We start from the raw sequence: 22,761 nt of genomic DNA, 5'->3' as shown, positions 1-22,761 counted from the left end.
AATGAATCTACCATAGAACGGGAATTGGGCAATCCTCCGCCTGCCGGGGCTGCTTGCGCTGACAGGCAAAGTGGTGAAGGCAGAGCCATCTTGCCGACCTCCGACCGGAGCAGACCCCTTCCTCATTTTCGCCTCCTCCGCCTCCACCTTCGGCGTCTTCACACGGGGGATGCACCCACCTCGCCGCTCTCCATATCTTCCTTTCATGCTGCTTTTTGCTTTTTTTATATTAGGGATTTTTGTATTAGGGATATAAGGCTTTATTTGAATCATGGTCAATATTAGCTTTGTATGTAGTAAAATATTGGTAAAATATTGAGTTGGGAAATATATACTGTGATATATAGTATTATTATTTTTTGTTTTTTTTGGGGGTGCGGTTTGAGTGAGAAAGACATAGCAAATGACCACAGGCCATATTTAAAGCTGGATCGCTGCTTATCATATATTGGTATGAATTGGTATATATTAAGTCTAACCTAGTTAGACTTTATTGTTGTTAATTGATAATATAATTTATTTATTTAATTGCTGTAGTACCTGTGCATGTGTCATAGTTCCTTTTTTTTAATTCATGAGATGACTTCCCCTCTTAGAAGATGCTCTGTGCCTCAAATTCAGCTTTTTGTTCATCTGAAGTAGAGAAAGAGCTTATGGAGCGATGCGATTTTTTTCAAGCGGTTCATTCACGAGAACTTTTGTTTTTAGTAATTTCGATTGAGTTTAGAGAGGTGAAAATCAGTTGTTTTGAAGTGGTGCCATCACAAGGGATTTGTTTTTGGCACCGTCATGGCAGTTTTGATGGCTTTGGCAATCGATTTGATCGGATTATTTCCAATATCCGATCGCTTGTAGCTCCTAATGTGTGTTCCCTGCTCCCTGATCTATGCTGATCTCCTGTCTGGGGCCATCACAGTGGTTTAATCGTATCTCACGTCAGGTCTTTCCACACAATTCCACACTTCCCCATGTCACAGACTATGGTGCTGCGGGCCTGCCCAGGGCCAGATCCGGGCCCAACCCCCCCAGTAAGAGAGGATAAATCAGTTCTTAAAAGGTCCCCACAGCCGGAGCGGGGATATGACCAAAGCCAATGGATTGAAAGAGCCATGAAATCCCCTTTGTTTCGCTGTGGATGTGAGGCTGAGTGGGAGAGCTTTCTGCGGGGCTCTATGCGCTGGTCGAGGGGCTCTGAGTGGCAGTGTTTCCCAGCAGGTAATTGGGCTTCTCTCTGCCAGTGCATGTAATCTCCATAATTGCTGCATTTTAGGCTCGAGCGAGGTGGTCGGGGCTGCACTTTACAGTGTAGGTATGGAGGGAGACATGCCACTTTTGCTTAAGTTAACAGGTGAGGGGGACACGGGAGAGAGGAACTTTGTTAAATGGCCCACCGCTGCACCCGTTGTATTTCATATCTAACACACCTGATCCCGGATCAGAGAGATTTTTGTACTGATTTGGGATTATCTGCAAGTGGCCTTTGCCTCCATGGCTTCTTTTATTTTATTTTTTTACCCGTGCTGTCAGCATGCTGGGCATACAACACAGAGTATTTGTGCCATTGCATCTAGGACAGAGTTAGTCTGCAAGTGGAGTTCAACTTATATATACCTGCAATGTCACCAGGAGGGTGCTGGGGTGCGTTCAAAGTAGGTGAGGTGTGTGTGTGTGTGTGTGTGTGTGTGTGTGTGTGTGTGTGTGTGTGTGTGTGTGTGTGTGTGTGTGTGTGTGTGTGTGTGTGTGTGTGTGTGTGTGTGTGTGTGTGTGTGTGTGTGTGTGTGTGTGTGTGTGTGTGTTGGGACCACCGGTGGGTGTACAGGACTTATCCCGATTGGTTAGCCCTGCTGGGCAACCCCAGTGGCGCGCCAACCCACCGACTAGGGGACTAAGACCTGAACCCGCAACCCCGTCCTTGAGCCCCAAACCCGCAACCACGCCTCAACACAATGCACGGATGCCAGCTGCAGAGCGGGCGCCACCACCCAGCCCCCCTAATACCCCCGTGGGGCCCCGGGACCCCCCCACGACCACAGCCGCCGGGCACCCACCCTGCCGCAAAGCCCCGACGAGACCAGGAGGACCCCCGCATGCCCCAAAACACCACAACATTGCCCCGACTTAGGAAGACTCAAGTATTAATGGTCATTACTCCATCCATTAATACTCAAGTCTTCCTAAGTCCATGGCTTCTTTTAAAACCAGACACTTTGTGGTGAAAGCACAGACACAGCAGGTGTCATATCTCGCGTGTACACCAGTTTATTCGTCTTATCTCTATTGAATTGCCAAAGAGGAAATAGGTTTCTCTTTTCAAATCCGCGGAATTCCGCCTTTCCTCCTTCCTCTTCTGAGAGAAATATGTTCAATTTGTTCAATTTAGTTCAACAACATTTCTACAATAATAATAACCAGAAAACGGTCCTTAAAGAAAAAAAACGGCAACCGGGACAACAAATACATGGAATATCGAAAGACATCCAAAATGACAAGCAGATGCTCCCAACTAATTGGGCAAACTGAGCTCAATGACAGTTAAACTCTTGAAGTTAATTGGCACAACAACTGGTCATACATAGTACATTCAACTGTTAAAGGAAATAGAAGTAGACACTCTCGGTTGTGCTTAATTTTCTTCATATAATTCACTGCCTCGGTGTTTGGACATTTGCTGTTTTTTCATCAAACTCAAATCTTTCCTTGTCCAGGCGCTTATTTATTTATTTTAGCCACATGCTGGGAAATTCCTCCTGTCTGTCAGACTAATTAGTGCTCCCTCCATTCCTTTGCCATACATGGCCGGGACCCTTTCATATGCAAATCTGATGAATTTACCTGATGGCGAGTTCATTGGATTAGGATTTACATTTAAAAAAAAAAAATTTTTTTTGTGCCCCCTCCCGCGGAGCCTCCCAGCGCGGGCGCCCCGCTCGCAGGATTGTGATGACCTGACATTTCCTGGCCGCTCGCCCTTCGCCGCGCCGCCGCGTGTTCACAAAGTCATGCCTGATAATCAAAGCCAGGGAACGGCGCCCCGCCGCTCCGCCGGAATCGCCGTTCAGTTTGCTGCACTAAACACCGTGATGGTTTTGTAAACGGGTCCAGCTGGGAAATTAAGTGGGCCGGAAGGCGGATCAAAGTCCCCCCCCCACCCCCCAACACCCCCCCACCACCACCACTTTTTTTTTTTCTCCTCTCTTTTTAGGATGCGGCGTGAGCGGCCTTGTATCTGTTTGGGGTCGAGCAGAGGATCAGCGCGGACGGATATTGCCCGCGATGTCGTCATATATATATATATATTTTTTTTTTTACAAACTTTTTTGGAAACGATAAGCTGTTTATTAGTTTGTTGCAGGGATGGGAGACTCGAGGTTATGAACTCGCGAATCTTTTAAAACCCTGCCCTGTCGCCGCCGACAGTGATATGCGTCGCCTCTCCGTCTCGTGTCCTTCCGGCTGAAATCCCACGCGCGCTCTACGCCATTCCGTTGGATGGCCCTCGCCTTTTTGTGAGCAATGTCACACTCGGCCAATCAGAAGCTCCATTACTCTCCACCGCCGTCTCTGCCGCCCGGAGGAGATCCGGTGGGCCCCAAGCCACGCGCGGCACCGGGACGGTGTTTGGAGTTCGTGCCGAGCCGTGCGACGCCGCAGCAAAGTGACGCCAGTCTGCAAGTTTTTTGGCGAAGGGGGACTTTCTACGCCGGCGGAGATGGTTTTTGCGGAGTGAAGCGACGGGGTGCCGGGGGATCGTTTTTCTGAGGACGATCGGTGAGAATGGCTTGCAAAACAGACACAAAAACGCGTGGAGATCGTGCTAGACAAACTCTCATAAATAATAATAATAATAATAAATTAACATAACATAAATGAGGGTTATAACGAACGGTCTGTTCGAGGAGAAATGATCTCTCTGTGCCAGCTGGTGGTTGCGCCAGCTGGTGGTTGTGCCAGGCGTCAAGCGTTGCGGCCTTATTCCCCCGCTTTCTCCTGTCTCGTGGTATTGTTTGATTCCCTGCTCCTGGACCTCACCTTTGCCTACTCCCTGGCGGACTGTTTGCCCCGTGTCCTGACCACCCGTGCGCCGAAGCCGCCTCGTCTGCTCCCCGTTGTTTTTGTTTGCTCCGCTCGCTGTCTGTTTTCTTTTGTCGAACTTAACGTCTCCGAGGTCCTCTTGACCGTCTCTCCGCCAGTCGTCAGGGTTCAATTCTGAACTTGAAAAGTAAAGCTTCTGCGGTGTTTCTCTATAATATGATTTAAAGCTTCGTACCATACACTCCTTATCTGTACATTCATTTTAATAACTGACCCTCAAAGACTTACGACTTGACTTGGACTTGACCCTCAAAGATGGTGAGGCTGCAAGTAATGACTTGTGAGGTCATTCAATTTTTTATTTTTATTTTTTTTAACCTGTGCTGTCAGCATGCTGGGCATACAACACAGAGTATTTGTGCCATTTGCATTCAGGACAGAGTCAGTCTGCAACTGGAGTTCAAGATCTCAACCTGCAATGCAACTCTTTATTAATTCTTAAATAATCAAGAACTGCTGCAATAACTCTGTCCTGTGGACGGCCTGTAGAATGACAAGAGCACAGTTTTTGGTTATGGAGAGCCACCATCAACCCCCCTTTTTGGAAAACTATTCATCATGGTTGGGTCTATAAACAACTGATCACTACTCCAAGAGGGGGAGAATCACCACGGTGAGACAAATAAACAGAAACAAACAACATTTACACAAAAACATGAACATTGGACGACAACATGAATTGAAAAACTGAATTTGGTCCAGGAAAACTGGAACTACAACTGGTCACGTGGCCTCTTCCTGTCATAGTTATGGCAGTAAATGAGGGAGGAAAGGAGAGGAATGCAACCAGGAGGTTGCTGGGGTGCACTCCAAGCAGGTGTGCGTAGGTGCGTGTTTAAGATGTCCACCGGTGACTGTACATGACTGATCTCCATTGGTACTGGTGTAGAAGGTCGGTATTATGTTGCAGCGCCTCCAAGCAGCGCAAGGGGCCCCGAAGCCCCCCGAACTCCACAGCCCCACGGACAACCCTCGGCTGCAGGAGATCCCCAGGTACCGTGCCCTGCGGCCACGGAAGACCCCCGGGCCCCCAGAGAAGCCAGAGGGCCGTGGAGCAACTCCCACGCCCAGCCCGAGGAGCAAGTCCCCGGGAGCACGAGGAGACCCCGCACCCCAGGGGCGCACACGTACAACCAACTCCCGGGCACAGGCACAAGACGCGTGAGGTCATTTAAAACCAACGTCTCAGGTTTGTTGGCTCGCTGACTGTTTCAGGTCGGATCAGAGTTTCCGTTAGAAAAAATTGCTGTCGGTCAACGCGTCCCGGGAGTTTTCAACTTCCCGCACAAATGGGGGAGATTCAGGTCAAATATTATCCGTGTTTATTGAACCTAAAAACAAATGATAAGCAGGCTTTATAGAGAATGACATCATCAAGACATGTAGATGTATAATATTTTTTATTGAATATTATCAATAAGACAAGTCCCGTCAGTGAGCGCCACTTTTAAAAGAAGTTAAAAAAAATTATAAATATTACAACTTCAATTCCAATTATTTCCGTTCGTGAACAAGTGACAAGTGCAGCCGCTTTAATTAACATTTCACTAAAATAACATTTTGATCAAATCAAAAACAAAATAAATTTGGTAAGTAGGTCTAATTAAATAATAAAGTTTGTGGTGTTGACGTCCCGTTGTAATATTTTACGCAGTGAACATCTACCGGCTGCTTTGGGTCAGAACTTAAATATCCAAAAAAACACAAAACCATGGGATGTATGTGTCCCAACGACACATCATCTTTCTGCTTCTCCTCAGAGTTCCAGAAGCTGCGGCTCCGTCTCCGTGGTTACTGTGTTTACAAGCGCAACCTGTCCACGAGGAAGGGGGCGGGGCTTAGTTCCATATGGACAAACGTGATTGGTCAGAGGCGAAGCTTTCAGATCAGCTTTGGATCGTACAAACTGATTGGCTTCCCGCTGCAACTCGCCGAGCGCAGAAATGAACAGATCTGCTGACTTTTATTTTTATTTTTTTATCAAAATGATCCACCCTGCACTAATTCAAATTGTGCTTGAAGGGAATTTTTTTCACTGGACATCATGACCGGAGAGATTTAAATATATTGGACTTCAACAGATTTTCCCGGTCAAAAACCTGCAATTAAGGGATAACGGAAACTCTGAGTCGGATTGTTTTAAGGCAGCGCTGGATTTGGCGGCGGGATAATATTTGTACGGTCTGAACACACGCTCCGCTCCAGCGATGCAATTCGACATGTGTTGTCTCTTTTCGGGTGTCAGCCAGGACAGAAGGAGATCTTACGAGTGTAGGGATCTGTACAACATCCCGTGTCAGAGACAACCGCGGGAAACGATGAATTATGCGCGCAACGTGGCTCGGCGGCAGACAAACGGCGAGGGGCTCGCACAATTGCCAACAAATGTCGGTCTGTGACTCATTACTGTACGCCGAATCACTCGCCGCTCTCCTCTCGTAATATTATCTTGTGCACTTTTCTTTTGCCGTCACCGCAGAAGAAGATTTGTGTTCGGAAATAAGGAGGGTGGGGAGGCTCATCTGACTCGGCAGGTGCGGCATGACGGGCTTCCCAATAGATCGGACGCGGGGCGTGAAGTATAAGCTCTCAAATGTGTGCGCTGTATTGTCTACGTAATCCCGGCGCGCCGGCCCATCGCTGGGATCTGCTAAAGGAGGAGGAAATGCCGCGTGGCGGTGCGGTCCGGCTGAAACCGCCGCTGAAAGTGGGCTCCGGTGTCTGTCCTACCGTGACACCGCCGCGTCCGTACAACCACGGGAAGGAACCTTCTCCCCCGTCGGACTGGAATGTTGTACATTTACTGTGTGACGAAAGTTTAATAATTTACCGTTGCCTGATAATGCCGATAGGCAAACACAGATTTTTTTTTTTTAAATGGGAATTGATATTCACGCCGCGATCTAGTTCAATCTCCTTTTGCCATTGAACATGCACCACATCTATTATTCAGAGGCAGTAAATTAAGGATTAAAAGACAGAGAAAATAGTGCACAAAAAAAAACAAAAAAACTCAAGGTTTATCCACTCATCTATTTCATTCCATATCGTCTTGGAATCAGACAATGGATCTGGACCACTGAATATTCAATAACTTTTTTGCAGATTAATTATGTGTGTGTTCATATACTTTGGAGACGCTGCAGAGTGACTCGATAGTGCACAGCGGAAAACAAAACAGATTTCTCGCTTTGATGCGGCGGTGCTGTGTGCACAAGTGTCTGCATAAAATAAATAACATTTTATTCCTTTATTCCTCTTTATATGATAATTTAGGCCAGCCACATCTCATCGGGCTAAATCCCTGCCTCAGCATTAGGTTTGCAGGAAATCTATTCTTAGCCGGCCTAAAATTAATGGAATACACAACTGATGCAGATCGTGTTTGTGGGCATTGTGATGAAGACTGTGGAGGAGGTGGAGCATTAAAATGCCCCGGGCTGGTTGTGTTCCCCATTTAATGGGAAATAAGTCCATCATCTGGAAGGCGTGATCAGACAAGTAATGATTCATGTGACTTTGTATGTTTATTCACACGTCGCTTTCCTGATTGAATCCGTGTAGCGTCTGCTTACAGACACATGTACACAAACGTGCACACACACACACGTGAGCGATAGACTTTTATCTGCCGTACACTTGATAAGTTTGATGGAGAGAGATAATTATTCATGCCGGTGCATGGGGAGGGACGTGTCATGTGAAGCGAGGGTGCGGGCGGAGTGTCGCCCCGCTCGCGAGAGCGTATGAAAGAAAAAAGTTGTTTCTGTGCGACCTCTGCTCATTTCTTTATTTCCTCCATTGTTGTGGTTCTTGCTTTGAGCGCATTTTCCAGGCATCATCATTTGTTGCACTGATCAGCACTGAGTTAACATTAGGGGTGTGCCTGAAGGCAAATTATTAGGAAATGCATAAATAATGACCTAAAAACGAATTGTGTGTGTGTGTGTGTGTGTGTGTGTGTGTGTGTGTGTGTGTGTGTGTGTGTGTGTGTGTGTGTGTGTGTGTGTGTGTGTGTGTGTGTGTGTGTGTGTGTGTGTGTGTGTGTGTGTGTGTGTGTGTGTGTGGCTGCTGACCGGGGAGCAGCTGATCAGCGTGACTGCTGATCAGGAGTTGTACTTGGATTAAGCAGGACAAACAGCCGTGCTGATAAATCCTGTGTTCAAGGAAAAACACGAGCGCTCATGACTTTTCTTTTCATATGTATGCGCATGTTCCTCCTTAAGAAAAAAATAAACAACTATGCCAACTAAATTACACATTTGACAAGACCCCCCGAGGTGAACAAACCGCTCTCTCTTTCCCTTCATCCGGCACTAGCTTTAACATTCAACTCCTGTCAAGGCTGCACACATGCGTGTTTAAAAATTATTGTTTTCATTAAAAATTGAAAACGAAATAAGCATAATCGGCGCAAAGACACAGAATAAATATAAAATAAATGAGGGGATTTTGGTAGGGCTGCCCCCTGGAAGGCGACAAGTCGAATCATCAGTCGGAGAGCCGTCAGTCGACTGGGATTGCAGTCGTCAGTCGACTGGGAAGTCGAGCAGTGTTGTTGTGTTTTTTTTCAGTCAGTGTGCTTCACAATATCAGGATAAAAGATATAGAAGCTTACAAAATGCACAGGGAAAACATATCAATGAGGAATCATTCATATGCTTGAATCCTCTGCGTCCGGACAGAGGTGCGGACACGCGTCTCCGTCGTCCCGATCGCAGAGCGCTGTGCCACTGTTTTGAGTGGTTTTATTTGGAGGAACGGGGGGGCGTGGCATGGAGGAACGGGGCACGGCGTTGGACGGGTGTCATTACGATTTTAACCGTACTACTACTCTTACCGATCTCGCTTGTCGATCCGGTACTTCAATGATACTCCTATCGTCTCTGAAACAAAGTAAGAGCGGAATTGTGGTGTGGGGATGGTGTGCTTTGAGCAGCCACACTTGTCCTGGGTCCAGGCAATTGGTGGACCCAGGATCAGAGTGGCTGCATACCCGTTGCTCGTTGGTTGGTGTAACGAGCAACAGGTAAAACCCCCACCCCCACACCCACTCAGGAGAGAGGAGCCCCTGTCATGACATGTGTCTATCTGCTCCCGGGCCTGTTCCACCAAGCCCACTCTCTTCAATAAACTGGGGTGTTTGCAACCCCGTCGCCTGTGTCTCTGTGAGACTGGTCCCTGAAAACGCCACTTGGGTTGCCGTGTGGCAGGTGAAACTGCCACAAGAGTTAACCGCCTTATTTTCTGCGCACTACGCTTGGAAAGGGAAGGGGGGGTGGTCAGGGCGCAGTCTGCGCTCGCCGTACTATTGTCAGTCAGACGGAGCCCCCCTCGTGCATACTGTATCTCCGGCGATGGAGAGAGAGGGAGAGAGGGGGAGAGGGAGAGAGAGAGAAAGATAATCTTAATCTAAATGCAAGTTATAAAGGGGTTATAAAGCCTAAATAAATAGAAAATCTATTTTCTTAATTTCTCCAATACCGTTCACTGTACCAGATAACGGAGCTTATTGATACTACGGTCTTTAATAATTTAGCCCCGGGGGCCTTTCATACCGGGGGTCCGTACCCAACCCTCACGCCCCTTTCCCCCGTGCGCCCCCCTCAGCCAAATTGTCGAATATTCGCATTGAACAGCCAAATCCGATTAGACCGCCCGAATTCTGAGTTGAGTACAGCCCTGGGCTTTGTTTCATGAGGTGGCACGTGACGCCATAAAGAAGGGGGGCGGAGGGGGGGATGGTCGTCTCAGGTCTCAATAAACTGAGGGAATCGTAGCCCTCAAATATGTCATTTTCTCTCTCTCCAAGCAAATGCTGAGCTGAGATAAATCTCCGCCTCGCTACCCGGTTGATCGGCGCGATCCCGCTCTTTGACGGGTTTATTTCATATGCAGAAAATGTCTACTGATGTTCAGAGGGAAATATCCGGTTTGGCGAGATGAAGAGAAATGCCATCTGCATACGGTGACACCGGGGACCCCGTAAATGAAAGCGCGGCGTCTTAAAGACCGAAACCCAGGGTTCACCGGGCGCGGCCGACGCTGCCGATTCCCACCCACACGTTTATTTAACCCCTCGAAACCTAAAAGGGAAGTGAAAAATCGCTCGTTTTTTTTTTTTTTTTTTGACGTTTTTATATGTTAATTAATGCATCCAGCTGGTCCTGCATTTTCATGTCCACTCTACCTTTTTGAAAAGTCCATTCATCCCTCAAGTTTTGAAATTGCCTCCCTCAATCTCATCGCGTTTCTCTTCCGCCATTATGCAAACGCCGACAATAGCCGCCTTTTATCTAGAATCATCGGTCCTAATTCGCTCGCTGGCGCCTTTGTAACGTTGGTCTTCCTCAGACACAGCCATATTTTGTCTCTCGGGGGGGGTTGTTTTTTCTCAGGTGGGGGGGGGCGCTGTTGTTTCGTCTCACTTCCGCCGCTCTTCGCTCGGCGACAACAGAGCCGTCGGCGAAGTCTCGTTAAAGCGTAATCGTTTCGGGAGAAAACGCTCAAATTGCGCCTCCCTTTGTCGGATTTCGGCTGAGGGCGACGTCGGCGCTTTGTCTCCCGTCTGTCGCTTTTGTGTCCCTAAAACTTGCCAAAGAACAGCATGAAGACGGGATTGGGGTTTACATTCAATCCCTTTGTTTTGCAAGGCAGTGCGTGATGGTATGAGTTGGCAGCGCCTCTTCAGATCGCGGATCACGCCTAAACACTAGAATACTAGAATACCCCTAACCCTTCACTTTGCATGCGGACAGATCGTATAACATCTAGTTAATTACGGAGCATATGGAAGAGGGATGTTTTCAAGCCATCTGCATATAAGATTCCGCTTTCTGACAAAAAAAACCTAAAAACTGAAAAAAAAAACCACCTTTCTACCGCCAACTGTTCTTATTCTTTAAAGCCTTCCCGAGGCTTAGGCGCCGAGTCGCCCGCTTCCCATTTCCCTCTGAAAACGAATGTAAATATTTTTTTATTAAATAGATCGTATGGAAACTGACACATCCCAAGTTAACGATGCATGTTGACGTGCCCGACCCTGGGGGGCCAGTCTGCAAGCCTCCGCCACTCGGGTTAAAACCGCAAACCGGTGAGTAGCTCCACCGATATACATTCGCGCTGCTCCGGCGAGTCCGGTCCCAAACTTTAAATCCCCGGGACGTAAAATGTGGACGAGCCGCCGCCGTGGTTTCCCCCAGCCGCAGGTGATTGGGACGGCAGGTAAATACCATCTGTGTGCCGGGTGAGTAAAGTTCAACCCCGCGGCGACGGCCGGCGCGATGCCAGGAAGCGCCGCCGGGGGCGACGTGCGCCGTAGCTGCTCGGCGGCCGATGAAAAGGCGGCGACGGCGCACTCAGAGGCCACCTGCTCCGTCTCCACGGGTTCCATTAATTTATCTCCACGCCCCCCGCCTGAGAGGGAGGGAGGGAGAGGGAGAGAGGGAGGCGGTAGAGCCAGGCGTTCAATGCATTCAGGAATATCCGGGATGATATCGCTCGCTTCCCCTCCTCTTGTTCTCTGACAGAGCCTGTGCTCGTGCACGCCCGCGCGCACGCACGCACGCACACACACACACACACACACGCACGCACGCACGCACGCACGCACGCACGCACGCACGCACACACATACACACACACGCCCGCACATTCTTAAGAGACAAAAATCTCAACGGTTTCTTAATTTTCCTGTGATTCCTTGATGCATTCCCTCACCCCAGGGCCCGTCATCAAAGATTGATTTCAGGAGCGGGGGCCTGAAAACAATTGTTAAGGGAAACACAAGCAACAGAACTATGTTTTTTTTTTGGTTTTTTTTACACACCATAATTATATTTCGATCATGCAAATGAGTCGGGTTTTGGAAGTTAGGGGGCTGTTGGGGTGTGTAATTGAAAAAGCGAGAGATTGTCTCGCCGTTGCCGGCTGTTAATCAGGACGGCCCCCACGTGGCTCCCCCCCGCCCAATCGCTGCCTCCATCTCGCTAGAATTGAATCGTTTTATCTTAATTAGCTGTGCAGAATGCGTCCAGGTTTGCCAGTGTGCCAATTTCTTTCAACCCCCCCCCCCTCCCCTCCCCCGACGCTCTCAGCATGCACGCAGCGACAAATCAGCTTTTGCCTTATCCTTTAATAAATATCCCCCCACCCCCCCTATCAACCGGGCAGCGCTGATGGAAGGCCGGTATCCGGAACGCATCGCCCGCCGCCGCGTCCGCCGTCCCCCGCTCCCGGATTTATTTCGCCCGAGTACATTTACATACACAGGGAATCTGTTCTGCTGAGGTTCGGCGCCTTACGCTCTTACACCGCCGACTCTTGGCGTTGATAAAAAAAAAAAAAAAAGTTCACGGTCCGGGGAAAAAAAAAGTATTAGTCGTAAAAAAAAAAAGGTAAAGGTGTCGTAAAACTAAATTGTCAAATATAAATCGCGAGAAATAAATAAATAATACAAAACTGAGATTGTTGGATGTATAAAGGGACCCTCATCGTCGCAGTCCAGCTCAAAAAGCGAGCCACAACTTTTCCTGCCCTCCAAGAAAATAATTAAAACACCTTTTAAAGGGTTTATAACGCGCAGCACATTACGAGGAGTCAGCGCCTTTTTTTTTTTTTTTTACTGCCTGTTTTACGACTACAATTGTCTTCGTTCGGACCTCTTCCCTCCCTTTATTCTCTTTATTGGCCCCTCCCGATCAACATTTCCCAATTTATGCCCCCGCCCTCCCCCCTCCCCCCCATGACCATCAGCGCAGCCCTGACGCCGGGGGAGATCTGTGGGTTCATTAGGATGTCACCGTCCGGCGGCCCCCCTGTAACCGGCCCCCCTGGAGGGCCGACTGCATCTTTAGAATCCAACAAACGGGGGCGGAGGCCACGTTTTAGGCTTTTTAGGGTTTTCGTCGTTTGCCGCAAAAAAAAAAAAAAAAAGAACCCCGAGCCATCCGCCCGCCAACTTGTCTTTCCACTCTAATGAATCTCCTCGTAGACGACGCAGATTACTTTCTTGAGATATTATTAAAAACATCTTCCCGGTGTGACACCCCCCCCCCCCCCCCCCCCGTCCAGTGCTGCTGAGAGTGAAGTGAAGCAATTTCAACATTTCAGTTGCTCGCAGCAATTTTGCTGCTTTTGCTGTTTAATTATTGACACGCTGAATATAAATGACGGGGAATCAGAGTTAAATACTTTAGCCCAAACGCCAGTAATATATTTATAAAGGTCATTTTTATATCAACACAATTATCCCAAAGGCAAGACGTTCCAAGGGTGCGTTTTAAACGCCTTTAGACATTTGCATAATTTTCAATTTGACACGCGGTCGTTTAAAAATAAAATAATAGTGGAAGACATTTGGTGGTTTATTTATTTATTTATTTATTTTTTGTAGTTACCTGAAAGAGACGGGAAGGAAAAAGAGCAAGTAGGGAGGGAGAGAGAGAGGAGACACACACACACACACACACTGCAGTTGTGGTAGCCCCCACACAAACACACAGGAAAAGTCAGAGTGAAGTGAGACAGTTTAGAGCAGGCATGCTGCAGAGATACACGTTCCTTCATCGTTGTGTTTGCCCAGGGCCAATAAACGAAAAAAAAAAGTTGCATATTGTTTCATTGATAGTATTTTCTATTTACTTGTACTCATTTAATTTATGGGACTTTTATCAGACTTTTAGGTGTTTTTTTTTTTTTTTGTTTTGTTTTTTTGCCACATTAGGCTCAGGTTGCCTTGCCCTGAGCTCATTTCAGGCATGTTGATTGATGATTAAAACCAATCAGTATCATGTCATGAAAATTATGGACACACACACACACACACACACACACACACACACACACCACAGTCGGTGTCCCATTTTCTCTGTCATTTCAATGTCTAATCACACTTCAGTCCTTCCTCCTTACATTACATTGGCTTGTTTTTACTAATTATCGTCAGTTTGCACATTGTTAAATCTTGACATGTTACATCACACATTACTATTCAATGCATATGGATGATGCACCCATGGCTTATTGGGTCATTTTAACTTTGCACTTTTTCCCTAATTTGCCGCTCCATTCCCTGCCATTGTAATTGGATAGAAACCGATGGCTGTCATATTTCCAATTACAACTTACTGGACAGGGACATAAAAAGATCCAGCTGATAGGTTGTGAGGAAAGGATCTCTTTGGGGCCCCCGTCTTCGTGGCAGGAGCGGAGCGGGGATGGAATAATACTCCTGCACTGGCCGTCTACGTCATCCCCGTGCCTTGTCTTCAATCACTCATCTCTCTGCGTTCAGTCTGGCCCCCCTATCAGATAACAGCCGCAAAATAATTGCATCCTAAAGAAAACTAGCTCCGGCACTAACCTTTACTGTTTTTTTTTTTTTTTGTTTTTTTTTTTTAGAAAAGCCCAGCCAGATGGGTGTTTTAATGCCTCGCTGTTTTGTGGCACGTGCGCTGACTGAAAACAAGGGTTCTTACTTTGTTTTGGAGCCGCTCCTACACTACATCCTCAACTAAATGGAAGACTAATGTTGTTAATTAGGCAGCCGATCAGGTTTCGGCTGGTTCCAGCCGCGGGGCGCGTCTTATCCAGTGGACTGTAAATATTGACTGAGTGGAGTGGGTGAATAAGTGGAGCACGGAGGGGAGCCGGCCGGGACAATGGCTGCCACAGCAGCTGTGCTCTTTCTTTAGATACACAATGTTCTAGAAAATATTGGCTACTTGGTTACAGGGGTGTGTGTGTGTGTGTGTGTGTGTGTGTGTGTGTGTGTGTGTGTGTGTGTGTGTGTGTGTGTGTGTGTGTGTGTGTGTGTGTGTGTGTGTGTGTGTGTGTGTGTGTGTGTGTGTGTGTGTGTGTGTGTGTGTGCATGCATGCATATATGCATTCTGTGTGTGTGTGTCCACTGAAAAAAAAACATGGATTGGAGTCATTCAATAATCTTAAAAAAAGCGCTTCTGTTTGGTAAGCCTGTATTTTTTTTCCCCAACTTAAAATTGACACCTAATTTCTCAGCTTTAAGTCTAGAAAACCAAAAATAAATGTGTGTGACAAATTGAAGCAATGACATTAAGTTAAAGAAGATCTTCAAATAATACCTCAGTTTGTTAAACCTGTGTTTAACCTCTCGTGTGTGTGTGTGTGTGTGTGTGTGTGTGTGTGTGTGTGTGTGTGTGTGTGTGTGTGTGTGTGTGTGTGTGTGTGTGTGTGTGTGTGTGTGTGTGTGTGTGTGTGTGTGTGTGTGTGTGTGGATGGCGCTTTTACCTCTTGCTCGTTAGACCAATCAACAAGCAACAGGTATACATCTTTACTGATCCTGGGCCCAATCACCTAAACGCCGGACAATTGTGGCTGCTCAAACCTCACCATACCCCACACCATAATATATATATATATATATATATATATATATATATATATATATATATATATATATATACACACACCGATCAGCCACAACATTCAAACCACCACTAATAACCACTAATATTGTGTAGCTCCCCCTCGTGCTGCCAAAACAACTGTGACCTGGCTCCTGTGGTATCTGGCACCAAGGAGTCAGCAGCAGATCCTTTAAGTCCTGGAAGTTGAGGTGGGGCCCCCATGGATCAGGCTTGTTGTTCCAGCACATCACACAGATGCGCCATCGGATCGGACCCTAACCCCACACATCCACATGATGTAGAAGAAAACATGATTTATCAGACCAGGCCACCTTCTTCCACTGCTCCATGGTCCAGTTCTGATGCTCACGTGCCCATTGTAGGTGCTTCCAGTGGTGGACAGGAGTCAACATGGACTCTGACTGGTCTGCAGCTACATAGCCCCATACACAGCAAGCTGTGATGCACTGTGTGTTCTGACACCTTTCTATCATAGCAACATGAACTTTTACACCAATCTGTGCTACAGTAGCTCTTCTGTGGAATCAACCAGACGGGTTAGACTTCACTCCCCACGTGCATCAATGAGCCTTGGGAGCCCATGACCCTGTCGCCGGTTCACCGGTTGTCCTTCCTTGGACCACTTTTGGTAGCTACTAACCACTGCATACCGGGAACACCCCACAAGACCTGCCGTTTCAGGGATGCTCTGACCCAGTCGTCTAGCCATCACAATTTGGTCCTTGTCAAAGTGGCTCAGATCCTTACGCTTGCCCATTTTTCCTGCTTCCAACACATGAACTTCATGAACTGACTGTTCACTTGCTGCCTAATATATCCCAGCCCTTGACACATGCCATTGGAACCAGATGATCAATGTTATTCACTTCACCTGTCAGTGGTTATAATGTTGTGGCTGAACAGTGTATGTATGTATGTATGTATGTATGTATGTATGTGTATATATATATATATACATACGCACACACTACAATTACAAATTGAAGCAAGTAGTGCAGTGCCCATTCAAAACATGCCTGTTCGGAACGGGCTGCACTGTTCAGAATGGGCTGCACTGCGGATGTAGGCGACTCAGTCGCGGAGCCCTGAAGCCCCGCCCTGCTGCTGCACATGCCTCGCTTTTTCGTGAAAACCCCGCCCCACCGGCTGAGTGGCCTGATGTTCGCTCCTTTATCCAGAGTTTATTGATGTTACATGTCCAAATTGCACCAGATTCGACACTGCACATCCTTGGGTCCCCAGCGATACACCCGCCAAGTGTGAAGTAGATCGGGTCAGTTGTCGAGATAATCAAAGGACACACAGACAGACAGAGATTCCTTCCTTCATAGTTAGATGTTTTTAGGTCGATCCAATAACTCCAATACGTTTCTTTTCTCTGTGTGTCTGGCGGACAATTATTTATACGTGACTGTATGTGTGTGTGTGTGTGTGTGTGTGTGTCAGCCTGTCTGTCCATCTGTCAGTATATGTGTAGCTCCACGGGCTCCCATTGCTCTTGATTGAAGTCTGTCTGTGTGTGTGTGTGTGTGTGTGTGTGTGTGTGTGTGTGTGTGTGTGTGTGTGTGTGTGTGTGTGTGTGTGTGTGTGTGTGTGTGTGTGTGTGTGTGTGTGTGTGTGTGTGTGTGTGCGTGCGTGCGTGCGTGCGTGCGTGCGTGTGTACGTGACATGCCGTCAGACAGGAGACGTAGCTTTGTCACTGCAGATTCCCTCTGAAGTGGAGCCGATGGAAACCTCCAGGGGGACGAGCGGCTGTGGAGGTTCAGCGCTCGCCCTCGTGGGGGAGGAAGAAAGGAAGGAGGGAGGGACAGGTTGGATGATGGAAATTAGTTGGAGACAAGGAGTAAGCGGAGTAAGGGGAGAGCGATCCATGCCCACACATAACAAAAGGAAGGGAGATGCATGAGAGAGCGAGAGAGCAAAGCGCAAGGACATGGAGGGGGAGGAAGGGGGGGGAAGAGACAATGGGTCAGTAACGTGACGGTGTGAGAGGAGTTAGAAAAAGAGGAGAGAGGATGGGATGGGAATAAAGAGAGGTGAGCGGGGCAGAGGAGGCGAGGAGAGAAGGAGGGGGGGGGGGGGGGGGGAGGGGAGTCCGGCAAGAGAGGAGGATCGGAGTGAGGGGATGAAAGAGTGGAGAGCAGGGCAGAGGAGAGGAGGAGGGAAGAAAGAGAGGAGGGAGGGAAGAGGGGGAGGACGGTCAGAGAAAGAGGAGAACGTGGCAGAGAGAAGAGAGAGGAGGGGAAGAAAGGGAGGGTAGTAGGGGGGCGAGAAGAGAGAGAGGAGAGAGCGGAGGAGGGGGAATGACAGAGGGACTCATTCATAAGCACAGATTTGTGCCTAAATCCTGCGCACGCACGGTTGACGGAAACATCTCGGGAAGCACGAACATGTTTGTGCTTTCATTTGTTCTGACTTTAGAGGTAAAACGTACAACTGTCTCCCCCCCATGACCGGGTTTTATATATATTTATATTTAATCTTTTGCGTTGATGACGGCAGTGAGCTCAGCTCCGCGGTGACGTCGCTCGGCTCACGCGCACCGTGCATCGGGGCCCTGGAAAATTATTTATTTTTTCCGAACTTTAACCCTATGTAAGTGGCATTTTAGAACCACGTTTAGTAAAGTATAAGTCAATGATCAAATATACAATATAAAAATAAAACCGATTCACTACCAATAATAATGCAACACCTATTATATACTGTGTGTGTGTGTGTGTGTGTGTTTCTTTCTATACGTTCAAATTTTAATCCTTAAATGAACTCTGTTGTATGTGCAGTTGGTTAACTTTAGAGGAGCCGGCTATGACGCATCATATTCCCCTCCAAGCAGACATAATGGATCATTTTGCATTCTGTGTATTTATGGATATTGATATGCAGCTTTGGGACAGAACGCATCTATGTAGATGTGTTTACTGGTCGTGATCAATGATCGTTCAACTAAGTGATCAGTGGCTGATCGACTGGTGCACACTGGCAGTAGAAGCCCTTCTTTTATTAGGAATTATTCATATGTAATTTAAAACGCCTTCTACCGGGTCCGTCGAGCAGCCGCAGCAGACATGCGTGTTAGAGTCGGCTCCTCCTTTTTGGGCCAATCGAGATTCCCACCGCTTGGCCCCGACACTTGGCCCTACCCCTACCCCACCCTACCCCACCCCACTGGTGGGGTAGGGTGGGGTGTCCCGTCTCTTTTGGGGATCGAGGGGCAGTGGTCATCTAGCCCTGAAAATGGCCATCGAAACGGAGCGTTTTCAGATGCAGACTCCAAACGGAGTGGTAGAAGAAAATTCCCAGAATGCTTTGCAAACCGAGGCGGTGTAAACGGAACATGGCTACCGGGGCTGGGAAAGAAGCTCAAAGCTCTGCAAAAAAGTTTTTTTAAATCAGTTGTTATATCTTATTTTAACGTAGATGCAAAGGAATATGTAATTGGATCGTGACGACAGAAAAATCACCGTTCACGACGTCAACAGAACTTCGTGTAAATGAGGAAAGTCTGAAAAATAATCCGGCAGCCAAACAAACGGAGCGCGATGATGACAGCCCGCCCCTCCGGGTAACACCACCACCGCCTATTGCGGAAACCTCCGTTACCGAATGGAGCGCCGAGAGCCTCCATTCCAGAGAGCATTACGTCCCCGTTTTCAACCCCTAACCCCTGTGGCCACTGCCCAGTCGAGGGCCCTCCGGGGGTAGGGCCAAGGGGGAGGGATTGGGACTGGCCCCGTGTTTACCCCTCGCCTCCTCTGTGAACGAGGAAGTTCCTTAGCTGGGGAAATCGAGGCGCGGCTGATGGTGATTGGCATGTGCTTTGAGAGCGAATGCGGCCGGAACGCGCGCGCCCTGAATCCAGTGTTGACGCTGCGTATCCAGCTCTTCTGTGCACGAAAGGAGGACAGTTTCTACCAACATGCTCGTGAATAAAGGCCCAGACAGAGGGATGGAGTGAGAGAGCTGGTCAGACGATGGAAAGGTTCTGTTTTTTTCCCGCGATGAAAAATTTTCAACCCCTCAAATGTTTTTATTCTCGAATTTTAATTCAAATGGGGGGGCCGATACTCTCGCAGTTTCAGCTCACTAGACTGAAAAACGCCGCAGATTAGAAGTTGGGAGATTCAGATTGACGGATCCGTCGCATTTAAATTAAGTTCCTTTGGAAAAAAGGGAACATTTCAGAACAAAGAAGCAACGCTGTATGAAAAAGCCGGTGTTCCCCATTGTTCGTGATTTGCTTTTACCATTATTAAGCCGGTTCGATTCCCGGAAGGACTGAAAGCTCCTGTCATCTTCGGGGAAATTACACTCACCCCTTGAGGGGGTGGGCGGCTCTGGAGGTTGGTTCCTGTTATTCCGCCGAATTCTAAAAGAACTTCCATTTGCACCTCGTGATCCATGATCACCGTTTCCGGCCTGCCCGCCTAATGCATAACAGCTTTTATACAATGGAAGTACCAACAAATGTGCCAGTCATTTTTTTCGCTTTTTTTTTTTTCCCCCCACATTATGAAAGTGCAGATTGCAAACGATGTGTATGTAACATCGAAATCTGATAAACATCTGGAGAAAGAAGACAACGCTTATTTGAACGTTGGTGCACCGAAACTCATCCAGTGGAGAAAATCCCCCTCCAAGATGCGGAGCTTCTTCACACTTCTCAGAGGCGGGTGATGGGTGTAAACAGTAGCTGGTTAACACCACCCCAACCACGCCCCCCACGAGGCTTCCTGTCATCATCTGTCAGCGGGTCAGTCAGCGAACCATCGGGAGACAAACTTGCAGGGCCGACGAGGGGCTGATGTTTAAATTGCTAAATGTGCATTATTAAAATAAAATTCAATCAGAAATGTAAGCACTATAAAATGTGTAAATCTATATCTTATATTATAGGCTTTTAAGCCTCTAACCCTTTAAGCCTAATGTATTAAGCCAAAATGTGTATTAAGTTTTTAAGCCAATAGACATACTACGCAGAGAACTGGCCTAATCCCAAATACCAGCTTAATTGTGATGTGGTTAATGACAGACATAGGATATTAATGCTTTGTCATTTATTAAAAAAAACCCACTATTATATATGATACGAATAGAACAGTATAATATAGGATAAAATAAGAGGAGTCACTAAGACCAGCGAAACAAACCTAAATAAAATGAAATTAAAGTGTGCAGGGTACAAAAAATTAGTATAAAACATGCAAAACAATAGGTAAACAAGGTGGACTAATGGACCAACAACTAACTGCCCCACGCTTCTTGTAGCACTGGGAAATGGATGAGAGCCGTTTTACTGCTGATCCTGAACAAAAACAAACAAACAAACGAACACGAGCAATGAACGGGGTAGTTGGGGAGCCATCTTGTTAAAAAATAAAATAAAAATACGACGCTAACATCAGCCACCAATTTAGCCATGCTAACATTAGCCGAGCAATGCTAATGACGCCTGCTGCCAAATCTGGAAGCCGTCACAATAGCAGGCTCCCGTCTCGGGGCTAAACCGCACATAAGGTATGATCACACGGCCCCTCGACATAAGCAAGACGAAGGTATCGTGGATATCAAACCCGCTGGAGCACAGAGCCGGAAGTGCCGCGGCGGACAAGTCCACTGTTACAGCATCAGCTGATCCTAAAAGCTGTTCGATGCCCACGGCCAGCGTGCCGTGGCCGTCGCCCCCCTCGTCCTCGTCGGAACACAAACTGAAATCCGGGTGGAACGTTCCGGGTAGAGATCAGAGGTGTCGTCGTCGTCGTCGTCGTCTTCAGATTCGGAGTCGGGGTCATCTGGAGCAGCGGAACTGGAACAATAGCCGGTGAGCCCGTCACCGCGCCCACACAGCGCCCCCCCCCCCAGACCCGAGACGCACGAGACTGAAGCAAAGCTTACGTTGACGACGCGCTATTTACCTGATGCTCAAACTGTTGTTGTTTGTGTCGAGTGGCTTCGTCCACGTTTCAACTTGCGTAGTACGGAAAGAAAAATGGAAAATACACTGATAAAAGAATACCCTTTCTGGGTGAGTTGAGGGACTTGGAGGTTTCCCCACTCCGATGCTGTCACAAATGCAACGCGTACACGCGTGACGCACGACACACACGATGCACGCAGCACGCAACGCACACACGACACACAACACACGCCACACACAACATACGACACACGCGACGCACGACACACGCAACACACACACGACGCACGCCACACGCAACACACACACGACACACGCCACACACGAAACACACAACGCACGCATCGCACGACACACGATGCACGCAACACACACATGACACACACGCAACACACGACACACGCAACACACACACGACGCACGCCACACACGCAACACCGGAAACACACAACGCACGCAACACACGACGCGCGACACACAGGACAGGACAAACAACACACAACGCAAATAACACAAACAACGCACACAACACAAATAACGCACACAACACGCAAACAACACACACAACACAAACAACACACACAACACATCACGCAAACAACACACAATGCACACAACACACAATGCACACAACACACACCACGCAAACAACACACAACGCACGCAACACACACCACGCAAACAACACACACAACGCACACAATGCACACACCACACACCACACACACAACGCACACAACACACACCACGCAAACAACACACACAACGCACACAATGCACACACCACACACCACACACACAACGCACACAACACACACCACGCAAACAACACACACAACGCACACAATGCACACACCACACACCACACACACAACGCACACAACACACACCACGCAAACAACACACACAACGAACACAACACACACCACGCAAACAACACACACACCGCACACAACACACACAATGCACACAACACACACCAGGCAAACAACACACACACAACACACACCACGCACACAACACACACCACGCACACAACACACACCACGCAAACAACACACAACGCACACAATGCAAACAAACACCTCGGAACAGACAGAGCAGAGACTCCGATATCCAAACACACAACACCCGACAGAACTGTGTGTGTGTGTGTGTGTGTGCGTGCGCGCGTGCGCGCGATGCGGAGACCTCCCTGTCGGCGTCCAACACTCCCTTTCATGCCTGAACAGTGTGCGCTGTCACAGCCGTGCTGCCAGGAACAGGAACAGGAACGCGCGCACGCCCCGCTGGGCCCCGCGGCGACGCCCATCACCCGTCTGTGATCAAAGACACGCATGAGTTTGA

At 48.0% G+C, this 22,761-nt stretch overlaps 1 protein-coding gene across 1 annotated transcript in view; it reads left to right on the top strand.

Moving 5' to 3' along the window:
* Positions 1-11,375: 11,375 nt before the first annotated feature.
* LOC307243034 (transmembrane protein 132C) overlaps positions 11,376-22,761 on the top strand; it is a gene marked incomplete at both ends in the record, with an annotated part of 141,926 nt that continues 130,540 nt past the window's right edge. The window contains one exon of the mRNA XM_080017685.1: positions 11,376-11,478. Within this exon, the coding sequence (XP_079873811.1) occupies positions 11,376-11,478 (103 nt within the window). The remainder of the gene's footprint in view (positions 11,479-22,761) is intronic.

The sequence above is a fragment of the Zeus faber genome, assembly GCF_960531495.2.
Source record: "Zeus faber genome assembly, chromosome: 17".
Lineage (NCBI taxonomy): Eukaryota > Metazoa > Chordata > Actinopteri > Zeiformes > Zeidae > Zeus > Zeus faber.
The sequence above is the reverse complement of the archived record's forward strand: the minus strand, read 5'-3'. Positions and strand labels throughout refer to the sequence as shown.